This window comes from Mus pahari, chromosome 16 (genome assembly GCF_900095145.1).
Source record: "Mus pahari chromosome 16, PAHARI_EIJ_v1.1, whole genome shotgun sequence".
Lineage (NCBI taxonomy): Eukaryota > Metazoa > Chordata > Mammalia > Rodentia > Muridae > Mus > Mus pahari.
Window position 1 is genome coordinate 22,115,020 of NC_034605.1, and position 20,738 is coordinate 22,135,757.

Below are 20,738 nucleotides of genomic sequence, written 5' to 3' on the forward strand. Positions count from 1 at the left end.
TCCTTTCATCTTAGCTCTAAATTTTGTCTCTGTATTAGGGTCTGTTTTTAATTAGGTTATATGTTTTCTTGCTGTTGAGTTGTGTGAATTCTTTGCAAGCTTGGAAAGTTAGCCCTTTGTGATGTATATGGCTGACAGATATTTTTTCCCAACATATAAGCTGCCTTTGTTTATTATTAGGTTTGCGATGCAGAAGATTTTAGTTTAATGCAGTGCCATTTATTTATTTGTACATCTGAAGTCTCAGTTTTTTGTGTGATAGCCAAGAAATCAATGCCAAGGCTAAAGTCAAGTAAGGTTTCTATATGGAGCTTCAGGATTTTGTGGCTTAAGTGGGTATTTCATCCATTTTGAGTTGCTTTTATTCTTTGACATGTAGAGACCTAGTTTCTTTCAGCCTCACTATAAACATCAGGCCCTTTCCCAGTGTGTTTGGTTAGGTAGGATATTTGCGGGAAATGAGTACTGCTTACTTGGATTATTTCTGCCTTCTATTCTGTTAGAATAGTGACTTCATTGTAAAAGTAGAATGTGTGTGTAGAAGAAATAGAGGGGGTAAGAAGACTAAAACCAGGACCTGATGGCCAGTGCGGAGGAGAAATGGCTTGGAGGAGTGGGCAGACTGCATGTCATTAACTGGACAAGCAATGGCCAATGGTAGGAAGGTTAGTTTAGTTTTTTTCTTTTTTGTGTGGGTTGCAGATATAAGATGAACAGTTGTTTTGGAGGATTGAGCTTCAAAACTAATGAGAGTTCTAAGATTCTGAGTCACATTTAATAAAAAAATCTATGCAACTACTCAGAAAAGATTTTATGCTCTACTCCTGTTAAGGACACATGCACAGATGTTGCATAGTAACATCTCTATTTTTTTACGTGGTCTTCAAGGACAAGGGCTATGTTTTCTGTAAGACTTAAACTTATGCTTCTTCTAGGAGTTAGCTGCCTTCTTCCAAGTTTTTATTGTTTCTTTGACATAAAATAAAGCAGATTTTAGCATCAGGTTTACATTTATGCTGCTAACTGTCTTGAATTGAGGATAATATACATCTGACTCTCTTTAAAATGTTTAGTCTAGAATGTTGCTACCCCACTTCTTTTGTTGTTCTCTTTGTTTATCTCATGGATTTTAAAACGCCTACATTCGGTGTCAGCATATTAGCTGGAACTTTTTATTGCTATTGATATCTATAAGTACGTTAAGTAAATCTTCATTTTGCTGACCTCTTTGAGGATGCACGACATCAGCAGATTCTTCCTTTCAGTGGACAGGTGAGAGATTAGCGGGATCAAGTCCATTTTTTCTCTTTTTGCTTTGTTTCCTTCGGAGCAGCAAGATTCATTGTACAGCAGGAAGGGAACAGTTGTAAGTGGAGGAATCTGTCTTAGAGTTACTGGTTTATTAAAGGGTCTGATGAGTACCACAGGAGGGAGATTCTTTGTGATAAGAGTTGTTGTAGAGTTGGAGCTGTGTCTTAGGTATAGAGTGTTGGCCTAGCATGCATAGATCCTTGAGTTCAGTCTCCAGCACTAGATAAAGCCAGACGGGTACCTTGAAATACCAGCGCATAGGGATATAGAGGAAGATGATTAGAAATTCAAGGCCCGCCGGGCGTGGTGGCACACGCCTTTAATCCCAGCACTCAGGAGGCAGAGACAAAGTCAGAGGCAGGCGGATTTCTGAGTTCAATGCCAGCCTGATCTACAAAGTGAGTTCCAGGACAGTCTGGGCTACACAGAGAGACCCTGTCTCAGAAAACAAACAACAACAACAAAAAAAAAACCAAGACAAACAAACCAAAAAAAAAAACAACAACAACAAAAAAAAGAAATTCAAGGTCTTTGTGTGTACATAGTGTTCAAGGCCAGCCTGGAAAGTGTGAGAATCTGTTTCAACAAACACAAACTGGCCACGCCCATCCCACCATCCCAACAGTAATTCTGGCTCATTAACATAAGAGATTTCAGTATAAAAACTGGTTCATACCGAAATGGATGCTCACAGCCAGCTACTGGATGGAACACAGGGTCCCCAATGGAGGAACTAGAGAAAGTACCCAAGTACCTGAAGGGGGCTGCAACCCTGTAGGTGGAACAACAACAGGAACTAACCAGTACCCCCTGGGTTTGTGTTTCTAGCTGCATATGTAGCAGAAGATGACCTAATCGGCCATCAGTGGGAATAGAGGCTCCTTGGTCTTCCAAACTCTATATGACCTAGCACAAGGCAAGGCCTGGGCCAAGTAGTGGGAGTGGGTGGGTAGGGGAACAGAGGTGGGGGGAGGGGTATGGGAAACTTTCGGGATAGCATTTGAAATGTAAATAAAGAAAATAATAATAAAAAAAAAAAGAAAAAAAAAACTGGTTCATTTCATGTTGTCTTTTCTTTTCCCCCTGTATAGTCAGAGAAGTTTTGACAGATGGATTTCCATTAGTGTCATACCCTAGTGTCATTTGTCATTGCCCCCCCCCCCACGGCTCCCCTGTTCCAGGCCAGCCAGGTGTGAAGTTGTAAGAGGAGTATTTAATATGAGCATGTGGAACCTTCTGAAATGCACTTGCGGATGACTTTTCCAGGAAAGCTGGTGGGGTATAGTGACTTTCCTACTGCAGATGTGTTTTCTGACTTCCTCTCTCCTCTGTGCTTGCAGGAAACCGAGTCTCTTGAAGAATCTACAGATGAGTCAGAGGTAAGGTGAAACATGCAGGCTTGTCATTCACCTTGATGCTGTCTTAGGCTTGCTTGACAACAAATTCTGGTATTCTCAGGGGCTGAAAGATTAGAAAAGTAGGGCTGTAAAACAGATCCTTAAGGAATAGCATGCCCGTTGTCTTTAATACATTAAATGGATTGGTTTAAGCATAAATAGAGAAACAAGCAAGCTGTTTCTCTTCATCTTCTGAGGTACAGGCTATAGCCCCTACTCCATGGACCTCTATCTGTTGTCTTGAATAGTGTCTTCACCTGCAGCTGTGGATGCTGGGAAGACTGATGTAAAGTTTTAGAAACCAGTCCCCACCCATTAAAGTCTGCTTGTTTCCACAGTTTTTGCATTATGGTTTTATAATATATATGTTTTCTCCTGTAATTCTGAAGATTCTTCCCAACTCCTTACATTTGCTAGGCATGTGTCTCACCCTAGAGCCACACCTCAGTCCTAAAGCTTGTTCATTTTCTTTTTCACAAATGTGAATGATCATATACCCTATGCTCACTACTCCTATCTATAATATTTCATAAGTCAATGAAATTATAGCTCATTTATCTAAAAGGGAAACTACTAGGGAGTTTTGTTAAAGATTATAACTCATGGGGAATAAAATCATTCTTTTAAAATTGTCACTGTTTTGAAATACTCCTTTTAAAACTTTGCATAAGAAATAGGCTGAGCATAATATAAGTTAATTAGTATACAAATTGTGTGGATGGACTAATAGGTGAAATGTTTTCTTTTAATATTTCATTTAGGGAAGGCAAATGAAAATGTATCTTGCCAACCTGCAAGAAATTTCTACCAGTGTGACAGTATCTGTGATAATTTCTTCATCTTTGGTTGATATGTATTGCATATTTTTATATGGTTTTTGCTTTTCTTATGAAATGATGCATTTTAAATCTCCAGACAACAACATATATATTACGACATTTTCTAGTTCCGGTTCTTAACATTTCACTGTAGTGTTTTTAGTGCCATGAGACCCCAGGTGCCACATTTCTGAATTTGCTCTTAAATAGGAAAAGATACCTGTTACCTTCTGATAGTGTATGAAGAACAGTCCATATTACCATTGTTGTGCTTGGAAATCTAAGGTTAGAACTCTGAATGCCAGAATCATTGGTGCAGAATTAGGCAGCACTTGCTAGAATTTTATCTCACAGGTGAAGAGGATGTTGAAAGCCACTTAGATCTAAATCTTTTCAGCTATCCTCAAGATACTAAGTGGAGTAACAAGGAGAGTAAGCAAAGCATAGAACAAGCCCTCCAGGAGAGCCAGAAAGTAGGGGATGATACACACCACGGAACCAGAAGATCCAACTCTGGGTTGGTGCCAGAGCTGAGAGATGCCAGGAGACTGGCAACAGAGTCACCTGAAAGCCATCCGGAGTGACTTTATGTAGCCTTTGTACGTGAGAAAATATTGACAAGGGATGGAATAGATATCAAGGAATGTCGAGGACTGCACTTAGGAGAGACTGGGCCCAGAGGTGGCCATGCTGGATGCTGCTGCTTCTGAGCAAGAAGGGGGAGGCATTCCTTAGAAGTTGGTCCTAAAGGGAAGTGTCACAGTAGAAATGTAAAGTGTACTTGAGTACTGTGAATGATTGGGAGACTTGATTCCTCCTTTTGGGACAAGGCAGCATGGTAAAGGAAGTTCACAGCTGTCCATCTACAGAGCTCAGGAAAGCACATAGCCGCCCATCCACAGCACGCAGAATCCTTGTAGTCCCCCAGGTCCTCCAGCCTTCCTAGGAGCCTCTGCTGTGCTATCCCAGGAAACCCAAGCTGTTTAACATGAACAAGAGGCAGCATTGCTTGCCCACATGTTACCTATTGAATGAGTTTGTTGTTGGACAAGGTCAAGCTTCAGGCTGCAGTCCAGCCTTGGGAGAAATTTTTGTGGTTGTCTTTGTGCACTTTGAACCAGTGTCCATTCCAGGAATAGTGTTTTATGACACCACTGAGTAGGCTGATGAATCTTCCTTCATCCCGTGCCCCTCTTCTTCTCTTATTCTTATCAGTTTTTGTAACCCTCGCCCTTTGGAAGACAGGCATTTGCTTTACATTTTCATTTCTGTATTCAGGGTCTCAAAACTTCCATTTTTTTTGCAAATAATTATTACTTACAAAATAATAATAGTTTTCAACAGTGTATTGGAACAAGTTGCCAGAAATTCCTATTATTCCCAGAGATTCCACGTTAAATGGGATCTTATGTTAGTCATATTTATCTCAAGGTCTTACTTTCTTGACTTTTTTGAGAAGTTCACACATGAGTACTACATCCATATTATTTTCCCACACTTATCCCTTCTCCAGTCCCTCCTGTGTCCCCCGCAACTCCTCAAATTCATGACCTCTTCTTTAATTACTGTTGTTACATATATTATTGTTATGTGTACATACAAATAAGTACATTCTCCAGAGTCCATTTTTAAAGCATTGCTTGTATGTATATGTGTTTAGGGCTGATCACTTAGGATTGGACAATGCACCAGAGAGCAAGATAGCATCAAGGGGTCAGTAGGAATTTATACCATCAGCTATCTAGTTAACCTGTTCAGTAGGGTTTTACTGCTGTGAACAGACACCATGACCAGTGCAAGTCTTTTAAAGGACAACATTTAATTGGGGCTGGCTTACAGGTTCAGAGGTTCAGTCCATTATCATCAAGGTGGGAGAATGGCAGCGTTCAGGCAGGCATGGTACAAGCAGAGCTAAGTTCTAGATTTTCATCTGAAGGCTATTAGCAGAATACTGATTTCCAGGCAGCTAGGGTGAGAGTTTTAAAGCCCATACCCACAGTAACATCTACTTCATTAGGGTTACACCTACTTCAACAGGGCTATACCTTCTAATAGTGCCAATCCCTGGGCTGAGCATATATAAGCCATCACATTCCACTCCTATAGGCTTGTTCAAGCATATGAGTCTATGGGGGCCATACTTAAACATAGTATAATGCAAAAATGCATTTAGTCCAACTTTCAAAGTCCTCATAGTCTATAGCAGTCTCAACAATGTTAAAAGTCCAAAGTTCAAAGTCTCTTCTGAGATTCAGCCAATCACTTAACTGTAATCTGCAAAGCAAGCTGGGCAGACTCCAAACTCTGCATCTTCATGTTTGATTTCAAGGCAGTCTTCAGATCTCCACCTCCTTTTTCATCTTTGTTGACTGCAACAACTTCTTTATTATACTGGGCTGGTTCCACTCCCTGTTAGCAGCTTTCTTTAGCAGATAGCCCACAGGTCTGGCATCTCAGACATCTTGGGGGTCTCCAAGGCAACGTTAGTGTTATAGCTTCTGGTTTCAATATCTGGGATCCACACATGATCTGGGCTCCTCCAATGGGCTGGCATCATTTCTGCAGCTCTGCCCTCTATAGCACTCTAAACTCAGGTTGATCCACTCCACTGCTGCTGCAGTTCTTGGTGATCATCCCATAGTACTGGCATCTCTAATATGCTGGGGTTTTCCGCTGCAACTAGGCTTCACCAGTAATAGCCTCTTGTAGGTTCTCTTCATGGTGCCAAGCCTCAAATCCTTTGCAGGACCCCTTCAGTCCTGGGCTATCAACTGCAATTGAGGCTGCACCTTCAGCAGTGTCCTTTCATGGTCTCTCACAGAGCCAAGCCTCAATTGCTCTCCATGACCCCTTCATGCCTAAAAAACCAGTACCACCTGGGTAACTCTTACACATTACCATGTATAGCTGTAGCACGAGGGACAACCTTGGCTATATCTGGAACAAAGCTTCTTTGTGCTCTCAGAAAACCCTTCCCAGAAGATTTCAACTCAGTGATGCTGGTCTCTTATTTAATCACTGCTAGTTTCTTAGCTCCACTAAGCAGGATCAATTGTCTCAGTAGCCCCTTCTATTTTTTACTCTAAAACCACATGGCCAAAGCTGTTCTGCTACTTGGGTCTGGAACATACCCTCACTCCCACCCCTTATTCTATTACCAGCTTTCTGTTTTTCAACTCCCTCCCTGGTTAAGCTTGGCTTTCCTGGAATTTGCTCTGTAGATTAACCTTGAGCTCAAAGATCTGCATGGCTGTCTCCTGTAATGCTGGAATTAAAGGTGTGTACCACCATACCTGGATTTAAACTTTTCTTCACCTAGAATCTGCTTTGTCCCAGGCTGGCCTTGCATTCAGAGATCTGTTTGTCTTGTCTTTTGGAATTGAAGGTATGTACCACCATGCCTGCATCTAATTAGCTGGATGGGATCTTGCCCCCCAAATCCCTTAAATCTGTTATCTCCTAGAAGGTAGGATTCAGCTCCATTCACTTCCTGGTGCCCCTTTAATACTTGAACCATACATTTTTTTATTTTTCCTTTCTAAGCTTGCTATGCTTGTTCAAAACGCTCTTCATGAGACTTAACCAGAGAGCAAAGTCTGTGTTGGCTTTTTTGAGTCATCCTTTGTCTATACAATTAATATAAATCTCATTACCTTAGCCTCAGGTTGACTCTTTAGACAAGGGCAAAAAGCAGCCACATTTTTCACCAAAATACCATAAAACCACTCTCTAGGTCACATTCTTCTCCACTGAATCCTCTTGGGCCAGGTCTGCACAGTTCAAATCAATCTCAGCAACAAAGTCTTTCATATGCTCACTAGGATAGTCCATTACTCTGTATTTAAAACATTCCAGGGCTTTCCGAATCCAAAGTCCCAAAGTCCACATTCTTCCAAACAAAAGCATGGTCAGGCCTATCACAGCAATACTCTAGTACCAACTTCTGTCTTAGTTAGGGTTTTACTGCTGTGAACAGACACTGTGACCAATGCAAGTCTTACTTAATTAGGGCTGGCTTACGGGTTCAGAAGTTCAGTCCATTAGGTGGGAGCATGGCATCGTCCAGGCAGGCATGGTACAGGCAGAGCTGAGAGATCTACATCTTCATCTGGCTGCTAGCAGAATATCGGCTTCTAGGCAGTTAGTAGGAGGGTCTTAAAGCCCACACCCACAGTCACATACCTACTCTAACAAGCCAACCTACTCCAATAGGGCTACACTATACCTACTCCAATAGGGCTACATACTCATAGTACCACTCCCTGGGCTGAGCATATACAAACCATCCCAGTAGGATAGATTTATGCCAGTACAGTAAACCTAGCCAACTACTCATGTCTGGTGAAGTAAGTCATGGACCCTAGAGGAGAACATACTACTGCTTCTTTCAATAGTATAATTCCTGTGTTTTATAACCCCATCCTTATGTCCTCATGCACACACTAAAAGTGTTGCTCTCACCCCTCAGTAAGCTTTTATTTTAATGTATATCTGAGAAAAGAACATTGTCTTCTATTGTCTTTGATTTTCATTTATTTTGAAAAGTGAAATCAAATAAAAAGAGTTTGCCAAGGGTAGTAATGTTGCTGTAATTTGGACTTATACTAGGTGATTAAGAACCAGGAATGAAATTTTATTGATCAAAAATGTTTGTTAAAAACTAACACATGAGTATTAAGAGGGCATGGAAGAAGGAAGAGCCCATGTAAGCTCTTCATCAGGGTCTGCTTTCTCTGAGTGAGGGCTCTGTTGGGCTTGTGTGATTCATACAAGCAACTCAATAGCTTGTTTTGACAGAGTTTGCCTGTAGTGTATTTCATTAAGGCAAAGATTCAGGAACACAATTTACACCTCTCAGCTTCTGGTCTAGATGTGTGATAACAGAATGGCTAATCCTTGTCATCTCTGTGTTTATAATTTTTTGCTACTGTTACTTAAAACATACTTTCTAAACATGATGACTTTGAGGTCATTTAGTTTTTTCACAGTTTAGAGGCCATGAGTATGTTTAATAAGTTGAATATATTAAATATATTAAATATTTAATATTTAACATTAAAGTCAAAATGAATTGACAGCTGAAGCTATTTAAAATAATATGTTGAGTGAAAAATTAATCTTAGAATAAAATCAATTTCTGTGGATTTCGGCCACATGGAGAGAGTTCCCTTTCAGTTTTGTTGACATGAAAACCAGTCATTACGAGAAATCAGGGTAAGTTCTTTTTAAATCCGAAAATGCATCATACAAAATTATTTATCTCACCTGGTAGTCAGATTGTGAATCATTTATTGAAAATTAAATTGATTTTCTTACACATTAATTTTAATAAACAGGTTTCTAGCAACTAGTACCTAAAATGGTAATTACCCTGTTCTGAAATTGATTGGTGTGGAGAAAAGAGCATGGGGTTACAGTGTTCCATTTTTCTAGGTAGCCCTTGGATTTAAAACCTGTTCTTTTATTTAAGGAGCTATTAATATTAACAGGCTCTGCTGATTATTGCATCATTCGGGCATGGATAAATATTCTCCTGGAAGCAAATATTATAAATATCATCCCTTTAGAAACTTGTAGAACTTTCTGGATATAAGGTTTTTCACTCTATATTTCTGTCATTTGTTATAGATGAAAAAGATAAATATGGCATGATAGACATCTGGATGAAATTTATAATTTCATTGCTTAGAAGGAAAATTATTTCAGACAGTTCAAGATTGATGCCTTGATCACTCAAATATTTATTCATTACTAGGATACTATAGTACACTAGTGTTTGACTAGGAAAGTAGACAATAAAAAGAATACTTATTAGGATATGTCAGATAATGAATATAGATTTAAAAAAGCATGATGGGTGGGGAAGATCTGGGAGGAGTTGGGGGAGGGGGAACTGGTCTGCATATATTGTCTAGAAATTCTTTTCAGTTAAAGAAGTGATACTGACTGAGGGGAATGTGGAGCAGCCTGATGGGTTGATTGTATACCTTTCACTGTTAGTGATGCTTTTTCTGATAGGGTGATCGTGTGTTCTACTTTTGGAGAGGGTATAGCTAGGGCCTTGAGAGCCCCCCTGTGCCAAGCAGAAACAGTGACTGCCCCAACCCCTGGGTCAGAATGAGAATTGTTTGATTCTTGGATTGTATCCTCAAAGTGGCAATAGTTGAAGAAGCAAATGAGACCTTTTTAACTTTAATTTTGACTCTGGATATGCAGCTATCTAGCCTACTAATTTTACCCATCTGATTTTTAGTGTTAGTCTAGTAACAGAGTGTTTCCTCAGAGATATCTTTATCCTTTCGTGCAGAACTTGTGAATAAGACCTATTACACAACAAGGAGGAGATAAGGTTGCCAATCAGCTGGCTTTGTGATACAGAAATTCCTTGACCCATGTGGGCAGGAATCACTGTGATCATAAGGGTCTTTCTTTATAGGTAGAACAGGGAACCAGGAGACAGTGTGGTGTGGTGAGGTATGGCGTGGTATGTGGTGTGTGTGGTATGTGTTATGTAGAGAGGTATGTGTGGTATGTGGTATGTAGAGTGGTGTGTGGTGTATGTGGTAGGCTGTGGTGTGGTGTAGTGTGTGGTATATCATATATTGTGTGTTGTATATGGTATTTTGTGGTCTGTGGTGTAGTGTGGTGTATAGTGCAGTGTTGTGTGGTATGCTATGTTGTTGGTTTGATGTGGCATGGTGTATTTATGTAAAGGAGTCTGCCTCCTTTTGAAGCTGGGAAATTTGAGCAACTTTTAGAACCTAGGAAAGGCAAGAAAAGGCTTTTCCCCTCTTGCCTCTAGAAGAATCCTGCCCAGGGTCATTTGCTGTGAACTTCCTACTACCGAATTGTAAGTCAGATGTGCATTGTTTTAAGGAGCAGTATTCGTGGTCAGTTTATGGTAGTGATAGGAATCTAATGCATTAAGTAATTTGGTTGGATGACCTTGTCCTTGCAGTTCTTCAGTGTGGCTTATTTTATAGTTTGGGGAGTAAAATACATCCAGGCAAGGGAAAGCATACTGGAAACACATGGTATTTAACTGGTTATCCTGGGATATCATGGGAAACGGTTGTAAAGATACATGTATCTTTTTAATGAGTCTTCTTAACTGTTTAATTAATCATTTCATTTATAGTTATGGTCAACTCTGCCTTGCAGAGGTTTAAAGCCTCTGTCTGCAGACTAAGGATGCTATGAGGCATCTTTTCACCCCAGGGTGATGTTTTGTTTATAAATACTGAGATTCCCACTCACCTGTGCTGTCGCGTTTCCTAAATTGATCTCCTGTACAGTATAAGGGAGAGATTGGGGGAGAACAGCCCCTGAGAGAGCTTGAGATTTTAGTCTGTTGTCATCATTTTCGGCACCAAGGGGACTGGGTTGTTTTGAAGTGTTTTGCTTTATGATAAGCTTTTAGGAGAAGCCCCTGGATAATCTGTAGAGTCAGCAATACCTCCTCTCCTTTTCCCATTGGCCAGACTTATAACTATGTTTCAAAGTGTTTGAAAACTTTTGTTTTTTCCTCACTGATGCTAGACTCAAGCCCCAGGACCTGAACATGCTAGCGAAGTACTCTGTCGCAGAACTGCAACCTGAGCTGAAGTCAACCATTGTTCTAAGTAGTCTAGAGCAAAGTAATTAGAGTCCAAGCACTTCTGGTCATTCGATAAAATGTTCTGGCAGTGTACTAAGATGCTAAATTCCAAGAAAGGATGTGAGTTCTGCAGTTTAAACTTGGGGCATTCCACACATTATTGACAATATTTTTAAAAACCAACATTCATTTGATATTACCAAATACTTACTTTACTTTGTGTAACATTTTTGCATTTAATTTTTACAAAAATTTCCTAAATACATATTTACCATCCCTTTAAAAGTGGGGTAACTCAGGTGTTCAGATGCTTGCTCAGTATGTATAGATTGTGTAGGGCACAGCCGACAGGAGATGGCTGCTTGGCTGTGGATTTGAGTAGGCTCCTGGACAGCTCTTACTCTTTCTCCAACCTTTGCCTTTCCCTCAGCTCCCATCTTAAATGATAGTAGTGAAGATTATTTCCTTTAGTTCTCAGGAACTAAACTTCACCTAACAAATCTGTGGGTACCCAATAAAGACCAGTCAAAACAAACATCGGAAGTGGCAGCAGAGCCAAGTTCAGTAGGCAGCTTCTCTAAGGCATCCCCAATTAGCTCTCCACACTCCAAACCAAAGACTAGAAACCAAAGCATCCGCAAACCTTTAATTCTCAGGAGCTGCTATTAACTGTAGCTCCTGGATTTCTTCCCCGTTGTTTGAATACGTCCTTGAAAATGTGTTTCATTTACAGAATATGGGCCCATCACTTTTCTAAATCCTTGGGATATGTTCTTTGGGCTAACCCCTAGAAAAATGTGGGCATCCCTGGGATCAACTCTGCCAATGAGATCGCCACACTCTAAATGAGAGCCTAGACACCAAAGCCACCTCGGGCGTCATAGAAACCCGAGAAGGTGTGATGCTATTAGATACTGAGAGGGGATGAGGAGGCTCCAAAAAGAGAGAAGTCTGTTATTTTACTGTTATTGTTAATTATGCAAGGGTGTAGAAATGGTTTCATTGTAAGAAGTTTTGGTGGGGCTGGCTATAAGATGTTCTATACATTTTTTAAAAATATACAGTTAGGCATGTCTGAGAAATAGTAAGTATTTACTAAAATAGTGATTTTCTTCTCTACTTTGGAGCCTCCGCCCTACTCTCTGTATCTAAGAGTAACACACCCTCTAACATTTCTGTGATGTCTGCGGTTGCTTTGGTTTCTAGTCTCTGGTTTGGAGTATGGAGAGCTAATTGGGGATGCCTTAGAGAAGCTGCCTACTGAACTTGGGTCTGCAGCTACTACAGATGTTTGTTTTGACTGGCCTTTATTGGGTACCCACAGTTTTGTTAGGTGAAGTTCAGAACAATGAAAAGGCATAAACCCTGCTTCTAAGGATCTTGTGATCACCAGAGGATATTGGGAAGAAAGGAAACGAGGTTTATGTTGGCTTTAGTGGCGGAAATTGTCCACCCGAACGGCGTATCTCGAAGATTGGGGTGGTTATTCCATACGGCTGGGAGGAAATGAAAAGCTTATTTGCTTTTCTCATTTTCCTCCTCTTCTATATATTCTTATCACTTTCCCAATATAAAATAAATGATGAGAGTTGATCCTGTTTATGGTATGTGGCTTAGGGCATGGGAACCTTCACCTTATATTTTTCCCCTTGAATTGAACATGAAATTCTGATACTACAGGGCAAAGGAGAGACCGGGGTTTATGAAGACCGCCTGACTTGTGCATCTTAAGCAGTGCTCCTCAATTATTACAGGCTCAACTTCTTCTCCCTTTTTTAGTTAGAGTATTTGAGGGAGGAGAGAGGCTCCAGAACACAGGGATTTCAATTCAGTTGATGTGGTTTTAAACAATACTGAACAGTGGCATTTATTTTTATAAAAATAGCTTAAAATAGAACTTATTTTATAAGAAATGCAATGTTTATTTGTTTTAGAGTATATTGGCCAGATATCAGAGCAGTGATCCCTTCCTCCACTTTAACATGACACAAATCAAGTTATCACCTGCATCCCACAGACGGAGGATATGAAGCTTGAGGGAGCTTACTATTTGGTGTGTATTCTTCAGTTTTTCCTTCACCAAATATGCATATATTTCTAGACAGAAATCTGCATCATGCAGGGTATTTTATGATGCATTTCAGCTGAGAAGCACCAGGAGAATGCTTCCTGTGAGTGGTGCTAATGTCAACAAAATATTTTATCAGGAGAAACTTATTAAGCTGGTATCTAACTTTGTCACCATGGACTATTTAATTGAGTGATTTTGGTTTCCAGGACTGTCTTGTTCAGGGTAGTTTATCTCACCCCCACGCTGACCCCTCACTGGAAGCCAAGAATGCCTTCTCTCCACATGCCCAAGAGTTTGGCCACAGTGACTTCAGGCACTACAGGGCAACAGAATCATCTGATTGCAAGTTATGTATCAGTGGGTGCTTTATGTCTTATAATGTGTAGATACAAAGAGTCATGGAGACTTTTCTATACATTTGAAAAGGCAGGTGTCACCAGTTCCAAATCTTAGTCTTTTTTAAATGACTTTTTCATATTAGCAATATTCCTTATAAGATGAAAATTTAACATTATTTGTATTCATATAAGAATGTAACTGCTTATCTGTCAGCAGCTGATAGAAAGATATGCACAAAGCTTTGACCACAGTGGTTTTATTTTAGGTGGTGTCTGTTATCTTCATGTCACTTTCTTGAAAAGTGTGGTCACTGAAGCAGCTGTAACACCTTGTCTTATCAATGAGAATCAGAAATTACTCTTTCAGTTTCATTATGTAGGTGTTTTTTTTTTTGGCACTGTAGAAGGCGCTATGAAGTCATTCTTCTTATCATATGCTCTTTTTTTTTTTGGTATAAATAAAATGCTGCTTCTGTAAAAGAAGTATAGCACACAGTAGTTAACAGTGCCCACTAAGGCGACCCCATTCCTTCTGTGCATTTTGCGGAGGGGCATTAGAAAGCTAGCTGAAGTGACTGACTTTGAGCTTTACTTGCTGGGTCACTTTATACATCCCTGTCCTTACCCTAAGTCCCCTCTACCTCCTCTGAAAGGTAGTACACATTTTTAAGATCCCTGTACTAAATTTGAAGGAGTCCTGTGTTGTGAGCGCACATGTAAAGATACAGTTTCAAGTAAATATGTATGTCCTAATGTCTGATTTTCATTTGTTTCTGCTGCCTTTGTTTATAATGCTCTGTGGAGGTAGATAGATTTATCCCTTCAAATATTTCTTTCTGGTTTTGAGTTTCAAATTGTGTTTTGATTGATATTAATTTCAATAATGCTTTTAATAATTTCCTTATTTATATATGTTTTTCATTTCCTTTAACAAATTATAATTGATTAGAAATATTAGCTTTTTCATGGATCTTATATAGTGTGAACTATTGGTAATGAGAGAAATGTAAAAATGTGAACATTCTGAAATTTAAATGTTCTGATATTGGATTTTGATAGCTATTTTTTATATTGAACTTGTAAGAATGAGTACAATTTTGAGTATTTCAGTTTTCCTCAAGGTAATTAGAGTTCTAGACAGAATGTCCTAGAGGAAGCAAACCTTTATTTTAAACTTTCCTACCCATGGTTGATTATTGATTTGCTTTTTATTAACACTTGGTTTTTACTGTGGAAATTCAAGCTGCATGAGAGCAGTTGTTTCCTTTAACACTGAGGAACTCTGAGGCATGTTACTGCTTTTCTAGTGTCTCCAGTTCTAAACACTGGGCATTTATTAAAAGGGTTTGCCCCTAGTCAGATGTAGCTGAGGAGAGGAAACTAGGTAAACCACTCATGTGATTACCTTTTCTAATGGTTAGCCGGGGTGTCTCGGAGGGCAGCTGTGCTGGGAAGGCCATCCGCACAGAGCGATTGAGGGGTGTTGAGTGTTTACTCGAGATGCTTTTCCTAGCTTAGTCTGGGCTTTATGTGAGCGCTCACCTCTTAAGTATATTTAACGTCAATTTTGGTTACTAAAGTTAAAGTTGAAAATTTAATAAAGAAGTGGTATTCAGAAATAAAACTGTAATTTCTGAGTAAATAGTACTAATAGAAAATGTAATTAATGGGTGATGTCCCTGCATTTAGTAGGTGTTTTTATTTTGAGAGGATTTTGCTAAGTTAACATTGTTGGTCTTGAACTCAAATGGAGTCAGGCAAGCCTCACATTTGTACTATCCATCCGTCAGTTCCTGAGTAGCTGGGATTATAGGGCTGCACCACCAAGCCCAACTGACATTTTTCTTTTTCTCTGTAGGTGAAATTCAAGTCTTTATTTGGATTGTAATAGTGGTGAGCTGTATAAAATGTATTAACATGCAAAACAACAATATTGACAAAATTAATATAGGGTGGAAGTGGAGAATCCATTAGCTAGACTAAAATGTTTTCTTTTTCTTTTTTTTTTTTTTNTTTTTTTCAAGACAGGGTTTCTCTGTGTAGCCCTGGCTGTCCTGGAACTCACTTTGTAGACCAGGCTGGCCTCGAACTCAGAAATCCACCTGCCTCTGCCTCCCAAGTGCTGGGATTAAAGGCGTGCGCCACCACACCCGGCATATTTTCTTATCCTGGGTTTTTAATGACGAGAATAATGCAGTCAATGCACTGTTGGTCCACAGGTCTGGTGAGGGACCCTGAACTTCCCCAGGGTAGTCATTCTCCCAGGACACACTGACAAAAAGAAGGGCTGCCTAGTACTTCTCACAGAGAAACCCTTAATTTGTTATTTTCTAAAGTGATTTTTTTTTCCTGTTAAGTTCAAAATTCAGTAAAAATGGCTCTGAAATGACATTTATTTTCTGATAGTGTACTAGAATTTCATAGGATGGTTTAAGGATCTGTCTTTAATTAAAAGTGCTATACATTTAGTACCAATCTATGTTTGTTGAGAAATTGATTCCTTTTGAAGGAAAGCTGCAAACTTTTCTTGTATGGGTAAATGTCACTCTATTCATATCTTCACTTAGCTGCAAGTCAGTGCGTGCTCTGTTCCACCAGGTTGTCATAGCAACACAGTTAACTGTCATCTCAACTCTGGACTGTTGATGGTTTTATTTGTAGGTTTATAGGATTATTAAAATTTAACAAAATTATTGATTTGCTTTTTATTAACAGAGTTATTTACCATGAAAGTTCAAGCTGCACAAAGGTGTTTTTGCTGTTTAAATTTTTTCCAAAATTAAAGTGAAACTAGATATTAAATTCTTGTGATTGAATTTTTTTATTTAAAATGTAATATAGACTCTTCAATAGCAGAATAACTTCTGAATTGTAGTTCTGAGTCATTTCCTATTTTCTTTCTTCTGACAAGGAGGCAAAAAAATAAAAACCTTTAAATTCACCTTTAGCTTGCTTTTAACTAAACATAAAGGATACCTGTCAGGAAAGCGTGAAATGGTACAGAAAGTGCCTAATACTGAGTTTTCACTTTATTTGTGGCCTTTGAAATCTTGTGGGAATGCTTCACTGAACTGTATTGTAAACGTATTCATTTTCGTATATTTATGTGAGAGAAATTACTTAGTTTTCACTTATAAATAAAGCAGCCAAACCTTATTTACAGTAAGCTTATCTAATGGTCCGTGGATGAGTGCTTTTATGCAAAATAGTTGGGAGGCCAGAATTAACTTTCACATTGAGTGCACATTTGATGTCCACACTTGAGCAACATGCGGCATCTTATTTAACACATTTACCTTGGAATACACAGCTCACCTGTGTGACATCTCATGTTGCCTTCAGAGCATCTTTTTCTTCCTGGGGGACGCAGAGGGTTTATTGGTATTGTACTCTTTCCTGCATATTTTTAAATACTTGGTTAATTAGCTATGTTACATTACATGTTAAAATAGATCAGTTTGGGGATGTTACAACTTCTTCAGTCTGGATTGATTATTGTAAAGTATCTTTTCATATTCTGATGGAATACTGTGTATTTTCTTGCTCTTAGTTCTTAATCATGGACAATTAAAGTGTGTGCACCATCTTTGGTGGACCTCACCAGCTGGCAGCTTACTAAGAATGCTCACTAGTGTTCATGAAATGCTTCTTTTAAATATTAGTATTCTTGTAGCTGCATGCTGCCCCTCCCTCCCAGTTCTCACGCTCTGGTATTTACATCCTATGTCCTCTGCTCCCACTGAATCATGTCTGACCCATACAATTAGAATATTGAAGAAAAGTGAAGTGTGCATTCTTTGAGTATAAGGCTTTACCTGGTTCTCAGAGTCATTCATCGTGGGAGAAACTGAATACCTTTGAGGTGCTCAGGCAGTTCAGGAAAAAACCCATGAGTAAGGAGATGATTTTTTCCACCAAAGCCAATTTTCTCATCTTGCCAGCCATTGCATGAGGCTCATGCCTTCTTTTCTTATAATTTGGTCATGAGCATAATGAATTTTCATCATATCGTTTCCCTTTCCCTAACCCCACTCCCTTTCCCATCCACCTCTCACATTCATGTTCTCTTCATTTGTGTGTGTGTGTGTGTGTGTGTGTGTGTGTGTGTGTGTGTGTATGTATGTATAAAACCAATTGAGTCCAATTAGTATTGTCCATAGTACATGGATATAGGGCTGACTTCTTGGGCATGAACTTACCAGACAGCTCGCCCTCAAAGAGCACTGATTCTCCCTGTCAATTGCTATCAGCTGCTTGTAGCTCTTCTAACCAGGCCTGAGTCCTCATGAGCGGTCCTCCATTCATGCTGGAATGGTAACTGGTTTGGTCTTTTACAGGCACCTGTATTGCTGAGAGTTCATGGGTACTATATCCATGCCATGTCCAGATAAGACTATATTGCTTAAGTCTAGTCTTCTGGGGCTTAACATTTTCTGTATCATTTCCTAAGACATTTCTAGAGCCTTGAGGGTAGGGTTACATGGGCACTTAGCAGTTGCTTATTCTCTGCACTTTGGTTGTAGTTTTCTGAAGTAATACTCTATCTGGTATGAAAAGAAGCTGCTCTGATGTGGGTGGGTCAAAGCTGCACTTAGCTGTGGATATCAAGTATTTAGAAAGTAGTTGGAAACTATTTAAAATTAGGAAATTGTAGTAGTAGGCTCTCCTCTAGAGTGTGATGACCTCTCTAGGCACAGGTCCTTGGATAGGTTTACTGTACCAGGTGTGAGTTTCCTCATATTGATTGAGTCTGACATCCAATCACATTAGCTGTTGGCTACTCCCAAGTTATTAATGGCACTAATTGCACTACTGGGCATATGTTGCTGGGCCAGTTATTATTGTAGTTTACAAGAATTCCAGCTGAGGAAGACTGTTAACTTTTATAGGTATCCTGGATTTATTGATTTATGGTTATTATCAATACTGGTTACCAATTTTATTCATTAACTATGTGGATGGAGAAAATCCTAGGTACCTACCACACACAGTAAGGTTGAATATACAATTATTTACAATACAATAGTAAGTTCAAATATCCATGTTTTCAACTTTTGAATTTATTTTATCAGTGAAATTATATATGTAATTGGCAAAAAGAAACAGAAATATGAAGTTATATTTGTAATTGCAGTTTTTAACAATGAATGACAGGACTATCTCTTGTTCTACCTTGAGAAGTGCATTTTGAATCATTCAAAGCAGAGCCACAGTAGTTCCACTGTTCCTTTGTTTTTCATGCAGGAAGAAAGTGAAGAGGAACCCAAACTGAAGTATGAAAGGCTTTCCAATGGGGTGACGGAGATTCTTCAGAAGGATGCAGCAAGCTGTATGACGGTCCATGACAAGGTAACGAGGACTTTACAAGTATTGCAGATGCCTAACATCTGAGTTGTTGCTATGGCAAAGGTAGTGGGTCACACCATTAGTCTATTCTTAAAGCCAGAGTGCTCATATTATGATAGTGCTTTTATCCATTGTTCTCTTCTTCTCTGTGAGCCTGGGAGTGAGCCTTAGACCTTCCAAACATGGCAGATCCCCACCTCTGATGTATCCTTTGGATTTATGCTCTGTTGTTTCATTCTGCAGCTGGCCTCCCACCTAATACCCTTTGTTCCAGATTATGTTCCTTTATAAACATATCCCTATATTCTCTCAATACTTAAATGATAATGTCTACTCTTGTTTTTACCATAAATTCCCCGCTGTGAGTCCCCTGTCTACTTTGACTGTCATGCTATAGTTGCTTAGCCCTAGCTAACTCTCTGCTCTTCTTCACTGATGAAGATTGACCTGGCAATTCTTCAAACTCACTTCCATTGAACTTCACTTCTTTATGGTTGTCTTAGTCACCATATCCTATTGTGTGAAGAGGTACCATGACCAAAGCAACTCTTTTAAAACAAAGCATTTAATTGGGGACTGGCTTACAGTTTCAGAGGCTTATTATTATTAGTTCATTATTACCATGGCAAAGAGTATAGTGGCAAGAAGGCGTTATAATGGAGAAGTAGCTTAGAGCTACATCCTGATTCCCAAGCAGAGAGATAGAGCATGTCCTGGCATGGGCTTTTGAAACCCTCAAGCCCACTCCCCAGTGACACACTTTCACCAACAAGGTTACATGTCCCAATCCTTCTAATCCTTTTAAATAGTGCTACTTCTTGGTGACTAAATATGAGCTCATGAATTCAAGGTTTGGGAGTATTATTCAAACCACAATGGTGCATCTCCCACTGCTATGGTACATGCTATGAATAATTTTAGTAACTGGAACTTGATGAACTTTGGCCTCTGCGTACTGTCTTCAAATTTTGATGTTCATTTTCACACAAATGTCATTCCTACTACAGAGTCCCAATCTCTATTCTTGTTTTCTGTCCTGTGAAACTGCTAATTATCTTGAGCCTACCAGTCTTCCTTATCCTGCACTTGGTAAATGGGATACTCTTCTTGTTTTTCTGTCTAGACTATTCTTCCTCTTGGTTGCAGTGTGTTGTGTTGAAAATACTGAGCTTTGTAGACCCTTGTATAATTAGGCTGAGGTCTTCAGTATGGCATGTAAGGTACTCTAGGATCTTGCCTGCCATGTGTAATTGAGCTACTCTCTCACTAGTCTTTGCTGTGGGCATGGGACTGTGGTATCAATGTTTGTCTTATTCTGCCACCAGCTTATGTGCTAGATTCTTCTCCTTCTGAGCTGCTAGTAGTTGACATTCATCATTTCTCCCTGAAACTGTTGCACATACCGTGATCTTGTCTGCTTTCTTTCACCTTTGTTCTCTTCCTAGCCTTTTTACTGGAGTGGACCTGCAGAGACTCTGATCTGAACTGTGGTCTTGTCCCTTGAAACTTGCTGATTCCTAATGTCTTCATGATTTGGATTTGTCCACCCTGCTTTCTTCCACTTGCCAGCTTTCATTCGCGTGTAATTATCCGTGCTCTTCCTTAGTTAGCCTTTCCACCTGTACCACCTGCCTTTTCTCTTGGGCATGAATTAGATGGATCTTTCATCTGTGTAAAGCTGCTTATAATTTCTTGTCTCTTGTTGTAGAACTTTATGCTGTTAAACAGGTTGTTTCTACTCTGGCCTTTCTACCCATCTGAGTCTGATTTCTAATTCTTCCTTCCATGTTTATCACACTAACTCTTCTTATTTCCATGGGTCTTTGAGGTACTGCCTTTTTTTTTTTTTTTTTTTTTTTT

General features: G+C 39.4%; 1 protein-coding gene across 1 annotated transcript in view; it reads left to right on the top strand.

Moving 5' to 3' along the window:
* The window catches only part of Vps41 (VPS41 subunit of HOPS complex), a 159,081-nt gene that overhangs the window by 7,323 nt on the left and 131,020 nt on the right, over positions 1-20,738 (top strand). Inside the window, exons 2-3 of the mRNA XM_021215183.2 lie at positions 2,652-2,690; positions 18,777-18,881. Coding sequence (XP_021070842.1) covers positions 2,652-2,690; positions 18,777-18,881 — 144 coding nt within the window. The remainder of the gene's footprint in view (positions 1-2,651; positions 2,691-18,776; positions 18,882-20,738) is intronic.